The sequence below is a fragment of the Vitis riparia genome, chromosome 10, assembly GCF_004353265.1.
Source record: "Vitis riparia cultivar Riparia Gloire de Montpellier isolate 1030 chromosome 10, EGFV_Vit.rip_1.0, whole genome shotgun sequence".
Taxonomy (NCBI): Eukaryota; Viridiplantae; Streptophyta; class Magnoliopsida; order Vitales; family Vitaceae; genus Vitis; species Vitis riparia.
This window is the reverse complement of record NC_048440.1, coordinates 12,775,948-12,792,850: the sequence shown is the minus strand read 5'-3', so window position 1 is coordinate 12,792,850 and position 16,903 is coordinate 12,775,948. Positions and strand designations below refer to the sequence as shown.

Sequence of the window (16,903 nt, the reverse complement as noted above, 5' to 3'; positions counted from 1 at the left end):
AATAGTTTGAAAAGAAAAAAAAATCTATCTCAAAAAAATAATTTCAAAATTTTAAAAATTAATTTTTATTATTTTACGAAAATAACATAAATTATTTTTATTTGGAAAAAAAGTATATTTTATTTTTAAAAGCTACCATATAAAATATACCAATAATAACTATTTTTTATTTTCAAGAGAATATTTACGGCTAATAAAAAGCTCTTAAAAAAATTCAATAGGATTTTTGGAATCAAAATTTAGAAATAAAATATTTTCATATAATGTAAAAATAAATGCTACTATATAAAATATAAAATATAAAATTAAAAAGGATTTTCTAAATCTAAATTTAAAAATTAAATTGGTAAAAATAAAAAGATAGAATATAAAATATTTTTTATTTTTACAAATAAAAAAATAGTAGTTTTTAATTTTTACATATTTAATATTTAAATTTAGATTTAGGAAATATTTTTGAATTTTTTATTTTATATTTTATATGGTAGCTTTTTATTTTTAGGGTAAATGGAAATATTTTATTTCTATATTAAGATTTAGAAAATCTTTTTGAAGATGCTTTTATTAAGAGCAAGTATTGTTTTTTTATCTATATAAAAAGCAATCAAGCCATCAAGAAACATTCATTATCCAAGTCGACTTCAATTATGGCAAACATAAATATGGTGAAAAAACAGAGCATGGGAAGACAGAAGATCGAAATAAAAAAAATTGAGAAGAAAAGTTCCTTGGAGGTCACCTTCTCCAAGCGTCGAACAGGACTCTTCAAGAAGGCCGGCGAGCTCTGCGTTTTGTGCGGTGCTGAGGCCGCCGTCATCGTCTTCTCTCCGGGCAGGAGGGCCTTCGTCTTCGGCCACCCCTCCGCGGACGCTGTCATCGATCGCTTCCTCCATCGCGAGACCAACTCTCGTGCGCTTGTTCCGGCGGGACAGGTGCACGGACACGTTCAGAGGCAATACTTGGAGGCTCTTGGAAGGCTGGAGGTGAAGAAGGAGCAAGAAGAGACGGTGGGGGAGATGGGGAGGGTGGGTTTTGGTGGGACGCGCCCATTGAGAACATGGGGTTGAATGAACTGGAGCAGTTCAGGGGTTCCCTTGAGGAGCTGAGGAAGAAGGTGGCGGATCGAGTGGAGGAGATGACCATGATGATGATGATGGAGAGCGGTCCTTCTTCGACTGCCATGGTTGAATATGCAGCGCCACCGCAGGAGTATAATTCTTCTGGTGGTGTTCTGCATGGCCATGATTTGGCTGCACATGGTGTTCCTCATGGTTTCGATTTTGGGTTCGGTTTCGACGAACACCTTTTCTGATGTACATTCCTTTGGTTTTTTTTATTTTATCTTTCTCTCGCTCCCTGTTCCGTCCGTACTTCGCAAAATAGTACTACCCCATATATCATTATCTTTCTCCTGAGGTATTCATTAGACTAGTTATGATGATGGATATCTTCCTTTGCCTTCCTAAGGTATTCTTCAGACCTGTGGACCTTTGCCTCGCCGGAGCACAAAATTGCAGTTTCATAACCTATCAAGGTCTAACTAGAGATGAAAATATCATAATATATCGGTGAAGATGGATATAAAGTTATCGGATTTTATCGGGAGATATGGGCGATATATCAAATCAGCATGGGCAAAAAATTTGCGATATATTGATGATTTTTAATGCTCAAACTCTTAGTGTAATCAACCTATTATGATTTTTAAATCTTATCTAATGGGCCAAACGATGGATGAAGTTATCCACTTAAATTTTTAATTTTGGTATAATAGTTAAAAGAAAATTTAGATCATGATCGGAGACATAAAACAGCACCCTCAAAGGGATGTGGGATTGTGCTCATATTTAGACAAAATGAAAAAAAATCCTATATATATAAGATAAGGACTATAACTCATATTTAGACAAATATATAATATTATTTTTTTTTAAATTAATTTTAAAAAAATGATAAAAAAAATTCCCTCCCACTTCATGGGATTGTTGTAACATCAAGACCACCAACGTAGAGCTTTAAACAAATCAATGATAGATTGAAACACCACGTCATTTAGTTTAAATATGCAAATGGAATATTATATATATATATATATATATATAAGTCATGTATTTTAAATTAATTTTAAAAAATAAAATTTAATAAATTATTAATATATATAATATTTTAAATTAACTAAGATAAAACTTGAAGTTAATTTTAATTATCTTATTATATATTATATATTTTTATATATTAATTAAATATAAAAAAATAAAATTATCAATATTTTTAAATATAAAATACTTATTTAAATATCATCCTTTATTTTTTCCTTAATATATTCAAATTAAATATATTATCATTTTAATGTTAATGTATTTTCAAATTCATTTATTATTTTATAATATTATAAATTTATTAATGTGATTTCAAACTTGTATATTACATATATCAATAAAACAATTTCAATAAGTATTGTTGTTTTTCTATCATTTTTTTAGAGTTTTTTTAAATATTTTTATGAGTTTTAATTTTCATTTCATCATCGATTTTTTTATCAAAATATACATTCATAATTTTTTATATACCCGTGTTTACCAATATTTTCATCCATCGGAATTCTTGTATCATCGGTGGCAATTCCATAGTTATACTGTTCCTCATGTGAAAGGGATTTCAAAACTAAGGTTCAATTACACATCTTCCATAGACAAATAACAGAATAACAGAAGATGAATCCTGAAAATGGCAATTTTCTTCAACGTTGAGAAGAAACAGCATACGAAGAAAATGTGATACAATTAAAATTGTTCCTTAAAACACTAGTATGAACTATGAATTAGTGCAAAGAAACTTTCTCTATGGGTTAGCATTATGGTAGTATAAAACTCGACATGTTTCCAACCTGCAATCAGACAAAAAAAAATGGCAGCCAGAGATGGTCCAGATGCCTGATGAGAATTGGAGAGTCTCTGATACATATTATGTACTCAAATCTTATAAGCTTTAAGCTTTTAAAAAATTGGTTGCTCATGTGTTCCAACCTCGACATATACTATTTCCTGTGTTGTCTGTCCTGAGGTGAACTCTGATCTCTGCTCTCTTCAAGGCCAAAATCAGTTCCAAGATTGTCTTCCCAAATCTCTAGCCTCCTTGATTTCCAGCTCCAGATTTCCTAAGATGGTATATATGTTGACCGACATTGGATGAGATCGATCAGCAACACGAAATTCATGCACCTGCCCATTTATCTCCAGCCAGCTACAGCCAGGGGTTTTCTTCAAACCACTATCCCTAAGAAAACTTCTCATCTTAGCAACTCCATCCCACTTCCCTGCTGCAGCATAGATGTTAGAGAGCAAAATGTAGTTTCCGGCATTTTTTGGTTCCATACTTACGAGCTTCTCAGCCGCAAATACTGCAAGTCCTGTTTCTGAATGCATCTTACAAGCGCTCAACAATGGGCCCCAAACCCGAGCATCAGGTTTGAAGGGCATAGTTTTTATTAGCTCTTCAGCTTCACTGATATGTCCTGCACGCCCTAGAAGATCCACCATGCAAGCATAGTGTTCCTGGTTGGGTTGGTAGCCATAGGTTTCTGTCATCTCCTTCAAACACTCCCACCCTTTTCTCACAAGACCTGAATTAACACAAGCAGTCAATAACCCAAGAAAGGTTACTCGATCTGGTTTCAGTCCTGATTGCTTCATTTTGTTGTACAGCACAAAGCATTCAGACCACTCTCCATGCTTCGAATATGCACTGATCATAGAGTTCCAAGTGATCACATCCTTACCATCTAGTTCCTCTTCATCAAAGAGGTTCCTTGCCATATCTATGCACCCACATTTTGCATAGCTCATGAGGAGTGCTGAATTCATGGAAGATGTTGAGTTTAGACCGGATTTGACTGAATATCCATGAAGGTATTTCACTTGTTCTAATGCCCCCAGATTCACGCATGCGGGCAAGACATTAATTATTGTAACACGATCAACTTTAAAACCATCCAATTTCATCTTGGTGAAGAGTGACAAAGCATCATGAGATCTCTCATGGCTTACATATCCTTTGATCATTGAGCTCCATGAAACCACAGTCTTGTCTTTCACCAAATCAAAAACTTTTTGTGCAGCTTCTAATCGATTGGATTTACAATACATATCAATCAAAGAATTATGAACTGACACTTGATAATCCAAACCATTCCTTATCACATGGGCATGCATTTGTACTCCCCATGCAAGACATTTCAGTTCTGCAATGGAAGACGTAGCTGGAATTGCAGTAAACAAATCGGCTCTAACCCCACATCTCCCCATCTGGATTAAAAGTTCCAGGGTTTCCTTAGGGTAGCTATTTTGGGAATATGCTGATATCATTATATTCCACACAACACAGTCCCTTTCAGGCATTTTCTCGAATAACAACCTGGCATCCTCCAAACTGCTGAATTTAGAGTACATACTCAACAGAGCAGTATTCACAGACAAATTTTCACACAGGTAGCCCACAACAACCAAACAGTGAATAAATTTTCCTGCTTTCAATGAATTCAAAACCACGCTGGATCTTAACAAATTGATTACAGTAACTGAATCCGGTTCAAGTCTCTGCATTCTCATCCTCTTGAAAACCCGAAAGCTCTCTTGAGCATTTCCATTTTGATAAGCCTCAAAAATTAAAGAATTCCAATAAGCCAAATCGTTAATAGCCTCTCCCTCCACCGGTTCTTGCAAATTCCCAGAATCTCCACAACGCCGGTACATTTCCACCAAAGCATTACCCACCAAATCGTAAGAATCAAAGCCCAGTTTAACCACCTGCCCGTGAACCCTTTTTCCGTATTCAACATCCGAGAGACGAGAACAGGAATTCAACACAAAAGGGTAGGTACCTTCATCTGGATACATACATTTCATAACCATTTCTTGGTACACCAAAAGGGCTTTCTTGGATTCACCAAACTTTGAAAGGTTTCTGAGGATTGCGTTGTGGACAACCGAATCTGGGTTGGAGATAGAAATGAAAACTTGTTGGGAGAGATTGAGGTGGCCCAGATTGGCATAACAGTTAATGAGTTTGGACGAGAGCAAGGGGTTCTGGTGGAGGCCATGGAGGATGAACCTGGCATGTACTTGTTGAAGAAGCTGTGGTTTGGTGCAGAGGTCTAAGAGAGAGGAGAAGGAGCTGCTGAATGGTTGTGTTTGGATGGTGGGAAAGTTTTTGAATTTTAGAGGGAAAGGGTTGAGGAGATTTAGCGAGAGTGAAGTTTTGAGCATGTTAGATGAAGGTTTAAGCCCAAAGTAAGAATGTGGATGGTCAGCCTACCCTTCACCATGATCCCTTCCTGGCCATGTCATGTAAGAGTGAATATAGAAAGATATTTGGAAGGTAATTAACTAATCACAATTATTAATTATTATTTAATTATCAAATATGGCAATTTTGTTTCATAACTTCATAATTTAAATAAAAGCTAAATTATTTTATTTTTCAAAAAATGTGTTCATTCACTTCTAATATTAGCCTGTTAATGGGAATGCAAAGAATCCAAAATATGTTTTTTTTTTTCCTTTATTTTTTCTTTTCCTTTTTAATTACATTTTATTCCCAATCTTTTGTCAACAAAAATACATTTTTATTCTTATTCCAACTTTATACTCGTAAAAACAATCAATTATAGTAAATATTAAGTTAATCTTAAAATTATTTTTGACTTTAAATTATAATATTAAGTTATTTTATCAAACATGTTTAATCGAGTCCGTTTGGCAGTTTATAATCTTTTTAATACTTTTAAAATTTTATGATTAAGATTTCGTTTAATAAAGTTTTTAGGAAATATTACCAATATTTAACATTTAAATTTTTTTTATTTCAAGTATTTAGAAAGATTAGAAATGTTTTCATGAATTAGTATGAATGCGTTTGACGGTAATTTTAGAAAGTGTTTTTAATATTTTTAATACTTAAAATTTTTTATCCTTCAAGCATAAAAAAAAGACCAGAAATACTTTCTATAATAATTTTGGTAGTGATTTTAATAAGTATTTATAATTTTTTTAACACTTGAAAATTTTTATCTTTTAAGTATTAAAAATGTTAAAAACACTTCATTAAAAATCGCAGTCAAATACACTTTAAAATTGCGTTTAGTAATGATTTTAAAAAATGTTTTTAGTTTATCTAACACTTAAATGATAAAAAATTTAAAAACATTTCCTAAAATCACTATTAAATGAATTTTAGTATTAAAAATGTTAAGAAACGTTTTCCTAAAATCACTGTTTGGTTTGAGAGATTAGTTCATTGTATACCCGAAAACCATAATCTTTCTAACTTAAATTAAATCATTAAATTATTTACCAAACAACTTCTTCAACCTTTTGAAACGAACATCCACTTAAAAGTTACCTTCGATGAGATATATTGGATAGGATAATGGGTAAATATTATAACTTATGAGTTTGAATAGTGTCTTATTAAATTCTATATAATAAGGTTGTATTTGTTTCTCTTATTTGATTTTTTTTTTTAAAAAGAGTTTGTGTGAAATTTGAATAAAAGATAATACAAAAAAATTATTCAACACTTAAACACTGAATTTGAGTTAAAAATAAAAATTTTAACAAAAATTAACTAATTTAAACAATTAAAAAGCGTCATAAATAGGAAGGTTCCCCTTCTTTGATTAGAGGAAGGTTCCTAGAAGCAACAACTATCCATTATTTTTCTATCTATTTTTATTTGGTCATGGTTTCATGTCATATTTTAGGACAATTTAGCTTAAAGTAATTTAAATAATCTTTGATATAAAATACTAAAAAAAAGAAAAAAAGAAAACCTAAGGAATAGTATGTAAAATGTTCATGAAGTTTTAGGTTTTATTTGATAATTATTTTTTAAAATAATTTTAAAAAATAGTTTTTAAGAATAGTTTTTAAAAATTGTTTTATGATATTTTATAAAATAAAAATCTGTTTAAAAATCTAAAATATTTTTAAATATATTTTAAAAATGTTTTTTATGTCCATAGTTTTGTTTTTAATAATTATATATATTTGTATAATTATTTTTTAAAATAATTCTAAAAATAATTAAACTATGGTTTTTGAAAATACCCTATTTTTTATTTTGTGAGAAAAAAAATAGGAAACAATTTCTGATTGTCAAAAGTATTTTCCAATTTTTTTGTTTTAGAAAATTGAAAATTCTTCTTTAAAATAGTTTTCCAATATGTTCTTATATATTTATATTTACTTTTTAAAAATAATATTGAAAAAAAAAAATCCGTTCAAATTAGGTAGAAGCACCTTTGCCCGAAAAAGCGAGGCGACAAAATTGCGGGTCGAAGCTCCCATTGACCGGGAACGCCTCAGGTGGCAAGACACCAAATAAGACCTGGTTGGGGTGCAGGTTAGCCGCACCACACATTCGGTGCACGATAGCACTTGTCTTCATCACTCTCCTTCGGATTCTGCAGAGCTTGCTTCTCTTCAAGCCTGGAATCAAATCTAGATTCCCGTTTCCTCTCCATCCAAGCAATCCAATCTCTCTCTCTACCTTTTTTTTTTCCTATGATCCGGTTCTAATCGGACCGGTCAAAGTCAGGAATCAATGAAAAATTTGAGTTGATTTTCCTGGTGCGATTCTTTGCTCTCTGTTAGGTTACTGAAAAAATACGGGGAAACAAGAGAGATTGAAATGTGGTTGTAGAGAAAAGGGAGCGGACGTCACTAATTGACCCCTGATGCCCTTATTTCGTCAATCGAGGTAAGTTTCTATGTTTCGAAAACGTAAATCCAGAATTTAATTTTCTTTGCTTTTCGTACGAGAAATTGCAGGAGTAAATTGATATATTGAGCATAATTCAACTCTACTCAGTTGGCTTAGAACACTTGATTCAATGTTTACAACTATTCAACTAGTATCTGACATTAGATTCTATCCTTGATTTTGTCAATTTGACATTTTTTTTTGTGAATGTTTTCTTGCCGTGAAAATGTAGGAAAATAAAAGGAATTGAGAAGTTGAAGAAATGATTTTTGGTTGTGTACAACCTATGAAAACAGAGAATTTAAGGGGATTGGGTCTAATAGGACAACATAAATTACAAGGTCCAAAGTTTATTTTGCTTATCTTCTTTTCCCCAGTTTTCTCAGCAACCAAATTAGAGTCAGGGTAACAGTTGGCTACAGCAGCATGTTTAACTGAATTGGCTTTAAATAAGCCTATAAATGTGGTTCTCATTTTTCAGTGTTATCAAAGGCATTCGCCTGGCTCGCTTAGGCCATCAGGCCAGGCGAGGTAGATAAAAGTTGCCTCTTGAAGACCCAGGCAAGGTGACTTCAAAGAGGCAACGCCTGGGCAATCACCTTGGGATAAGGTGTAAGGCATACAGGCAACCTCGCATTTGATCATGAGTTAAGATTAAACATACTTAGATTATAATTTTATTCAATCTAACATTGGATTAAACAAAGTATAAGATGAAATATTATATTATCAATCATGGAGATGATAAGATGGATGACTATCAATCTAGTCTTGATGGAAGCGATAACAATTTTAATTTCAATGATGACTATGATGATGATGCCTAAAGTTTCTCTAGAATGTTCAATCTCTTATTTTATTTTATTTTATTTTTTTGTTTTGTTGTCTAGATGTTTGAAAAATTAGAATATGCATTTAGACATGATGAATATCTCTAAACAATATGATGTTTCTTATGATATAGGGTATAATATTTAACACTTTTAATAATTATTACTATTTTGTTAATTTTATAAGACATCATGAATGATGAAAAATTAATAGTGTTGATTATTGAAGACAACACTTATATTGGTTAAGTATCAAATAGGTAAATATATGTATGTTTTTTATTGTCTTACCATAGTTAGGCTATTGCCTTGTTTTTCGCCTTTTGCCTTAGGCTAAAGGAGTCTTATCACCTTGATGTCACCTTTTGCTTTTGACAACACTTCCATTTTTGGTGCAAATCTCTTGAACAGGGATTTCCCTTGTTGCAATTGTCACTAGGACTGAAATTTTGGGGGCAGCACTGGTTGAGCTGAAATTTGGAATCAATGGATGCAGATGGAGGGAGTGCCTCAGCGGTTGGTATTGAAGGCCGACCAGTTTCCCTCCATTCAGGGCAGCCAAGAGGTGAAATTTCTTTTTGGAATTCTTGTTAAAAAATTTGGTTCTTTTAGATATCCTATGAAATTTGAATGGGTCCATTGTGAAAGGATGAAAGGTCTCTTTTTCAATTTTTCACAATCAATGACCATTCCAATTTTGTGTGATGCCTCCATTCAAGATGATACAAATTCATATGTAAAACCCTATGGGCCAAAATAATTTCCATTGCATGTCTGTTCAAGTCCTTGGTATTTTGGGTGATTATGTATTAAAGGTCTTAAAAATAAGATGCAGAAGACGAATGCGATACACTTTTACCAACTAAAAACAGGCATATGTTAAAACAATACATTTTCAGTGTCATATAAGAATAAATCATGATTTTAGTCAAATTTTTTAATTTTGTTTGATTGGAAACTGTGAAATAAAAAATCTCAAGTTTTGAGATGGGGAATTGTGAATTAGAGACCCCTGAGAATAATGAATTAATTGATAGTCTCTTAAAGTTAGCCGATTTTTGTAAAATATGATCCAGAAAATTCTTAAACCAAGTGAGGCAGATCTTTTGTCAAATGCATAATTACAGATCCTTTATATTTTTAATTTATTTTCCAATTACACTTTTATATTTAAACAAGTATTTCTGCGAGCCACAAGGTGGTAGTTTAAGTCCTCACCTCTTCCTTGAAAACTCTTTTATTTCTTCACAATCTTCCTCTCTCTAATGCCTGGATGAGGAACTTCTTTTTGACATTACTTTTGGGCTTATATGGTCCCTTTTCCATTATGGCAATCTCATGTCTCAGCAGGTCATTGATTCTTTTGGATTCGAAAGATGCATCAATATGTAACCCAGATAGTTAACGGGAAGCTCTTTCACCTTCCATTCCAAATCCACCACCAGCTCCTATGCTTCTCAATTACCCTGACTCATTTCACAATCTTCCTTGGGTTGATTTCCAGGCTTGCAACTAACTTTAGGGTCTGATTGTCCAAGAATGCATGGAGGCACCTGCAACTGCGTATGCAAAACAATAAAGTGGCATTAACAAATGATATTTGAAACAAATCCATCCTTATCAATGACACTAAGCCCTTCCAGAAACTGTCCTTCCTCTACCTTCAAATAAGTTATGCTGAATCTCCTTGACCACAATAAATAGAGGAGATGCAGCAATGGGCTTCCCTGAGTTAGCTTACCATATAAGTTTGGAGGCCCTGGATCTAGCCTTCATTTGGCAATTCCTTTGGATTTTTTTCTCTTCATATCTTCTGGTGAACAGCTGATGCAAATCTTTTATCAAATCCATCGTGAGCATGCTCTGATTGGCATTTTTTTCTAAAAATCTCTGCATCCTTCCCCAAGACTTTTTTGACCATTTCCCTTAGCATGTCTTAGATAACTGGTCTTTAGTATTCCTTCCTTTGGTTCTTGCTAATTTAATATCATGAGGTCCACTGTTTGTGTGTATGCATATAATTATTTAATTTCAATATGATTTGCTTTATTTTCTTGCATTAACATATAAGTGATCTCATTATGATGGTTTTGCAGCTCTATATCAGTTTACACAGCAGAGTCTCCCAGCATGTAAACCTGTATTGACACCAGGATGGGTTTGTGCTTGAACACAAGTATTTATGCCTGAATCTATAGTCCGGTCTTCATATTTATTTTTGTGATGTTAACTTTCTTTTTTACAGGTTATTGCCATGTTTTTGTTGATTGGTGCCATTTTTATTCCTGTTGGTCTTGTTTCTCTCCATGCCTCACAAAATGTAATCTCCCATTTGGTTGCCATGGATATATTATGCAGCTGCTTATTTTTTATTTTTTTTCAAATTACTCACTGTTGTGCAGAGAATCAAGCAGTATATTAACCTGACATTTTATTTCTAGGTTGTAGAAATTGTAGAACGTTATGATGCTGAATGTATACCAGAAAAGTACCAAAGCAACAAGGTTGCTTATATCAGAGATAGCTCAATTCCCAAAAACTGTACTCGGTACTTAAAGGTGATACTCTTTTCTTCTTCTCTGATGTTAATTTGATCTTTACAGTGACCATGCATACTTGCTATATTATAGATTTCATCTTGATTCATGAAACAAGATTTAAAGGGTATTTCATTAAAAACATAATCTCCCTTTCAAGTGGTAAGACTTGATCCGGATTGCATAGCCTTTCCACTTAACTTAAGAAGAAAGAGGGGCTTGCAAGTTTATTTAGATCAGTGATCTTATGTATGGGAGTCCTAAGTTTATCATATCTCAAGTTCTGTATGACCATAGTCAAATAGATATCTCTACCAAGCTATGGTGTGCCGGTCTCACTGTAGCAGGTTTCATGTGGTCATGTTGAAACTTGAACATTGATATGAGACATATGTTAGTTTTTTGATAGCTTCAATTTCCTCGTGGTGGTAAGAGTCTCTCTTCTGGTCTTGGACTTGGCTGTTGATTAAATTGAAGACACCCTTTTAGGAGAGACATCTTTCTCAAGTAAAGACAAAACTTTCCTGGGGAAAACCTAGTGGCATCCAACTTAAAATTCAACTATAGAAGCAATAGCTCAAACTAACCATCAGCCATGTTATTCTGCCTTTGCTCCTGATCATATAACTGCTGTTTGCTTTATTGGAGGCAAATGAACAGTCATGAAATGGACCTTTCTAGTCAACATCTTTGAAACCCCTGGTCTTCAAATGTCCATGCCAACAGTAGAAGATTCCTCTATCATAAGAAGAATGATGAGCTTATTAATAACATTCCTGGCATAAGTAATATCTGGAGATGTAGGGAGTAGATCAACAAGTTTACAAGTCGCAGGAGTACAAGTATTGCTGATAGCCTGACCATTTTTGTTATTGTTGGTTTTGGCCAGTAGGAGTTATAAGTGCTCTGTATCAAGATTGCTAAGTTGATTATAGATCAATAACTTATCCTCCAAGAATTGAAGATCGCTTCTTTGATTTTGTAGGTGCACAAACATATGAAAGCTCCGATTTACGTCTACTACCAACTTGATAACTTCTATCAGAACCACCGCCGGTGAGAGTTATTCCATTTCCACTTCTTATGCAGTGAGGAGCCCTTTGCTTTATGTTGATTTAAAATTTACTTGTTTGCCTTGTTCTATTTATATTTTGTGTTCATTTCTTGAATGTGTTTTTATTCCATTTCCGCCTCCTGTTTTAAAGATTTTGATAATGAGCTCTACTGCTGCCATAAATTCATTTAGGAATTATCATGGAATTTCTTACAGTAGCCTGCAGTCTGTACCTCTAATTTTTAACATTGTTCTTTCACTTCATGCTTCCATTCTGTGCTTCAAGAATTTTCAAATATTTTCCAGGTATGTCAAAAGCAGAAGCGATCAGCAGCTCCTGCATGGACTGAAGTACAATGACACAAGTTCCTGTAAACCTGAACAATTGAACATTGGTCTCCCAATTGTCCCTTGTGGGTTGATAGCTTGGAGTTTGTTTAATGACACATTTAACTTTGTCCGAAGGTCAGAGGAAATGAAAATTAACAGGAAAAACATTGCATGGAAGAGTGACCGGGATCACAAATTTGGCAAGGAAGTGTATCCCTTCAATTTCCAGAATGGGACTTTGATTGGAGGTGGAAAGCTAGATCCAAGGATTCCTGTAAGTCTTTTCCGTCTGCAACAGTTTATTAGTTCATCCTTTCCAAGTCTCTAGGTCCCTTAAAGCATGATATCTAATTCTTTAATTTGGCACCACTTGTTTATGACTTGCAGTATATTTTTGTAACCATCCCACTTGTGGTAGCTGTACCATATTTTCTCATCTTGTTTCTTTGATCATCAAATCTTAATAACCTATAAATATTTATGAAGGTTATGGAGATAATGATATAGTTTTACAAGAGATGTCATTTTAAGAAATTTGGAATACTTTTCTGTTCGTTAACTTCTGAGAAAGGGTAGGCCAGATCAAAGACCATTGTCCCAGAAGTCCTGTGGGATATTTGTGTGAGATTGTTTCTGAGTTGTTAGCTGGGATCTGGAGAAAAGTATGGGAATGTGGTTTATTTGAATACTAAAAGTATGTGGATGAGAAGCAAATCTTGGATGCAGTATTTGCCCGGCTAACAAATGTTTGGACATTATATTGAGAAATTGGCTCCTGGCTAATTTGTGAGCTGGATGTTTAGATGCCTTATAACCTTGTAAATTGGGAATTTCTTCCTTGCTTGTTGAGGAAGATGGCCCTTGGGGATAAGTGAGATGAAATACTTGCATTTTGATAATGTTGTTCTTATAAGTGGAGCAGGTGGATTGTTCTTTTGTATTTCAACAATGTTGTTCTTTGTTGTGGTGAATGGGTTTTCTTGTGGCCTTCTATAGAAAATTTTAAGAGGATTAAGGCAAAGAGATCCTCTCTTTCTGCGTTTGTTTATGGTCATTGTGGAGGCTTTTTGTGGACCAATGCTAAGGATGGGCGAAAGAACTTTGTAAAAAGGTCCTGAAGTGGCTGGGGCAATAGCTGAGGAGAGAGCACATGTTATTTACTTCTATGTGGATGATAGCTGTGTTTTAATCCGTAAATGCTGAGCAACTTATATTTTTAAGAGGAGGGTTGCGCTAGTTTGAAGCAGCCATAATGTTAATTGAATAAGATGAGTGCTCCTAATGGGTCATATGCATTTGGACGTGCTAGCTAACAGCCTTGGAATGCATCACTTGGGATTTTCTTTTATTTTGGATTTTAGTTGGTTGCTTTTCTAAAGGTAGATGAGTTTGGAATTTGGTGATGGGAAGTTTGAAAAGGAGTTTAAGTGGCTGAAATAGTGTACCTTTCAGGAGGGAGGCAAATTATTTTAATCTGATGAAGTCATAAAGTTCTTTCATTGGCTGAATATAAAATGAGTTATTGGCTGGATGCTTAGCATGGGGAGATCCCTATTATGGAGTGCTTTGCAAACTTTTATGAAATTGCTTTAGCTACAGAGGCATGTGCACATGACAATGTGAGCTGTGAGGCACAAGAGGGTGATTGTAAAAGTTGTGATATACTACTTTGTAAAAGTTTCTTTTGTTAGGAGTTGGGTAGGGTTGATTTTGTCTTTAACAGCTCTATTTGACAAAGATAAATAGATGTAGGGAAGAAAAAGTTAATTGGCACAGGAGTTTGAATGGGGCTTTTCTTTTTTGTGAATCTCCTTTTTAGTTTGTCTCCCAGGATAGAAAGTACTTTCCTAGCCAAAGAGGTGTAGAATATGTTGGTTCTGGAGTTGGCTGACTACCACTGTGCATTGGAAAGTGGTAATGGATATGTAGAACTTCTATCTCTCTCTGGGTTATGGTGGGTAAAAGCTCAGTGGATTGATGGACTGATGTTTCAAATACAGTGGCATTGCCACATGCTATTTTGTGGTGCATCTGGAAAAGAAATTGGAGGCTTTTGAAGAAAAAGAGGTTTTTACAGTGAAACCAAAGTTGTATATCAGCAAAGCCCTTTCTTTGGAGTAGCACAGTAGGCTTTGGGTTCATAGACTTCTTAGTTTCTTTAAAATTCTGAATTTTATTTTCTATTTTATGTGTATACCTTGCATACATATGGGCTACTAACTCACACTCTTTGTTTACTTTAATACGATTTTTTTTTGTTCTTTTGGTTTAAAAAGTAAAAAAACAATTATGAATATTTATCTTCCTTTTGTAGTGCCATCACTAAAACCTATATTTCATCTAATGTTGGTGACAGTATAGCAGTATCATATGGTTTTGAAACCATTTACATTCAGTGATCATGTGCAAGAGCATGGAACAATCCTAGACTAGAACCATCCTAGGATTTTTCATTCTAGGCCCAAAATCAACACCAAAACCCTTCCAATGTATTGGATTGCAATTGCAAATAAAGTGAAGAGAAATATAGCCCTGATGAGCTTCTCCATACATTGTAGATTCTATTATTTTTATTTATTTATTACATTTCCAGCTGAAACCTGAGGTTGACAAATTCTTCTGATTTTAACACTCTTTTTTTGCTTTTGCTGGGGGCTGCTGGGCCGCATTGGATCACATCAATCAGCTGAGCAATCAAGAGGATCTTATTGTATGGATGCGTACTGCAGCACTCCCTAGCTTCCGAAAGTTATACGGAAGAATTGAAGAGGATATAGAGGCAGATGATGTTATTGTTGTTCACCTCAGTAACAACTACAACACCTACAGTTTTGGTGGGAAGAAAAAGCTTGTTCTTTCCACATCCTCTTGGTTGGGAGGAAAGAATAACTTCCTTGGGATAGCATACATTTTTGTTGGTTCTTCCTGTATATTCACGTCAATTGTCTTCATGTTGCTTCATGTGAAAAACCCGAGGTAAAACTTCATATGTCCAGTATGAATGATTGAATTCCTCCCTTATTCGTCTTTTGTTGCATGAAATTTAAATACCATACACTTGTTTGAAAAGAAAGTGTTGTTGACTAATGTAAAAGGAACTTTATAGAGGAATGAGGACTCCCCCTCACCAGTGCCTAAGTTCTTATTAGGTTATTTGATTGGGTGAATTTTCAAATGACAAGCATGGTCCACGATGCATTGTTAATAGGGCTGTAACTTGGACTGGTTAAGGGTTAATTGAAGCTCAACTCAAATAAAAAAACAATCAATCTGAGTTCAACTCGATCCAAAAGCTTAATTGAACTTCATTTTTTTAAACTAAGCTTGAGTCTGGATTGATTAAGTTAGACTTGGATCGATAGGATTGTATGATTTGGAATCCATTTATAATGTTTTTTTTTTTTCAATTTTTTTTTTAATTTTTTAATTATATTTATATTTAAATTTAAATAATAAGTGAGACAAAATTTAATAAAATAGTAAAAATAAATTTATATATATTTTAAAAAATAAAAATAGGGTAAAATATTTGAAAATAATTATAATATTATTAATTTGTAAGGGTTAATTTCATTGTCTCCCAATAAATATATTTAATTTCTATTAGTTTGAAATTTCTTGAAGGCTGCCCTTCTTATTTGTTATACCTCCCTTTTAATTTAAAATTAGGAAACTGATTAAATATATTTAATCCAAATTTTATAGGAGTGGAGTGAAATTTATCTTAATTTGTGATGAATTATTATTATTTTATTATTTTCATTTCTTACTTTTTAAAAATAAAAATAATTATTATTTAGCATACTATGATTTGAATATTGTTTGAATGGATGCATTAATATTTTAAAATTTCACTTCTTAATACTATATAAAAAAAAACATTCTAAATAAATACTGTTATATTATTTAAACATTGTTAAAAGGTGCTTGAAGTGATTATTGTGAAAATGCTTTTGATCATTTGAGTTATACTAACAAATATTAGAGTTTATTTAAAAAATTTATCATTGATCCCCGACATTGTTGGATTCTTCTTCTTTTCTTTTTCGGATTTTGTTTTTCTCAATCTAGACAAAAATGCATATGATAATAGAAAAATAGATATAAATTTTATAATTAATACATTTTTTCCACAAAAAGATAATTAATTTGAAAATACTTAAATTTAATATTTATCCGAAAAATAGTTTTGTATTCCTTAAATTAATCTTTTATTACTACATTCGCTTACAATTTTAAAAATATTTAAAACATCCTTCCAATTCTTCTTTCCCACACTCATTTTCTTCTTCATCTTCCTTTTATTTGCAATTAATTTTCAACTACAAATTAAAAGAAAAAAAAATCATGTTCTTTGGAGCTCATTTGATAAAAAAAGCTTTTCGAAGTTC

At 33.1% G+C, this 16,903-nt stretch overlaps 3 protein-coding genes across 5 annotated transcripts; 2 read left to right on the top strand and 1 right to left on the bottom strand.

The window, feature by feature from the left end:
• The first annotated feature begins 680 nt into the window (after window positions 1-680).
• On the top strand, window positions 681-1,312 carry LOC117923104 (agamous-like MADS-box protein AGL62). The gene is made up of 2 exons (XM_034841350.1): window positions 681-1,025; window positions 1,082-1,312. Exons 1-2 carry the CDS (start codon window positions 681-683, stop codon window positions 1,310-1,312), a joined length of 576 nt encoding a protein of 191 aa, XP_034697241.1.
• A 1,429-nt stretch (window positions 1,313-2,741) lies between these two features.
• Window positions 2,742-5,309, bottom strand: LOC117923475 (pentatricopeptide repeat-containing protein At4g19191, mitochondrial-like). Its single transcript, XM_034841781.1, has one exon. The coding sequence runs from the start codon at window positions 5,262-5,264 to the stop codon at window positions 3,099-3,101; it is 2,166 nt and encodes a 721-aa protein (XP_034697672.1). The 5' UTR covers window positions 5,265-5,309; the 3' UTR covers window positions 2,742-3,098.
• Window positions 5,310-7,339: 2,030 nt separating this feature from the next.
• On the top strand, window positions 7,340-15,717 carry LOC117924280 (putative ALA-interacting subunit 2). 3 transcript variants are annotated; one of them, XM_034842877.1, is made up of 8 exons: window positions 7,340-7,758; window positions 9,031-9,156; window positions 10,688-10,749; window positions 10,837-10,911; window positions 11,033-11,149; window positions 12,114-12,184; window positions 12,489-12,786; window positions 15,199-15,717. In XM_034842877.1, the coding sequence occupies exons 2-8, from the start codon at window positions 9,078-9,080 to the stop codon at window positions 15,490-15,492; spliced, it is 996 nt and encodes a 331-aa protein (XP_034698768.1). In that variant the 5' UTR covers window positions 7,340-7,758; window positions 9,031-9,077; the 3' UTR covers window positions 15,493-15,717. The 3 variants fall into 3 exon arrangements, with proteins under 3 accessions (XP_034698768.1, XP_034698767.1, XP_034698769.1); XM_034842876.1 differs by having other exon boundaries at window positions 9,003-9,156; XM_034842878.1 differs by lacking the exons at window positions 7,340-7,758; window positions 9,031-9,156 and having other exon boundaries at window positions 10,686-10,767.
• Window positions 15,718-16,903: the final 1,186 nt, after the last annotated feature.

Bases quoted from the DNA above. Each gene is read 5' to 3' on its own strand.
- LOC117924280 (XM_034842877.1), top strand. From the start codon at position 9,078: ATGGATGCAGATGGAGGGAGTGCCTCAGCGGTTGGTATTGAAGGCCGA. The intron at 9,157-10,687 runs GTGAAATTTCTT...ATGGTTTTGCAG, and splicing joins CCATTCAGGGCAGCCAAGAG to CTCTATATCAGTTTACACAG. The intron at 12,787-15,198 runs GTAAGTCTTTTC...CACATCAATCAG, and splicing joins AGCTAGATCCAAGGATTCCT to CTGAGCAATCAAGAGGATCT.
- LOC117923104 (XM_034841350.1), top strand. From the start codon at position 681: ATGGGAAGACAGAAGATCGAAATAAAAAAAATTGAGAAGAAAAGTTCC. The intron at 1,026-1,081 runs GTGGGTTTTGGT...GAACTGGAGCAG, and splicing joins CGGTGGGGGAGATGGGGAGG to TTCAGGGGTTCCCTTGAGGA.
- LOC117923475 (XM_034841781.1), bottom strand. From the start codon at position 5,264: ATGCTCAAAACTTCACTCTCGCTAAATCTCCTCAACCCTTTCCCTCTA.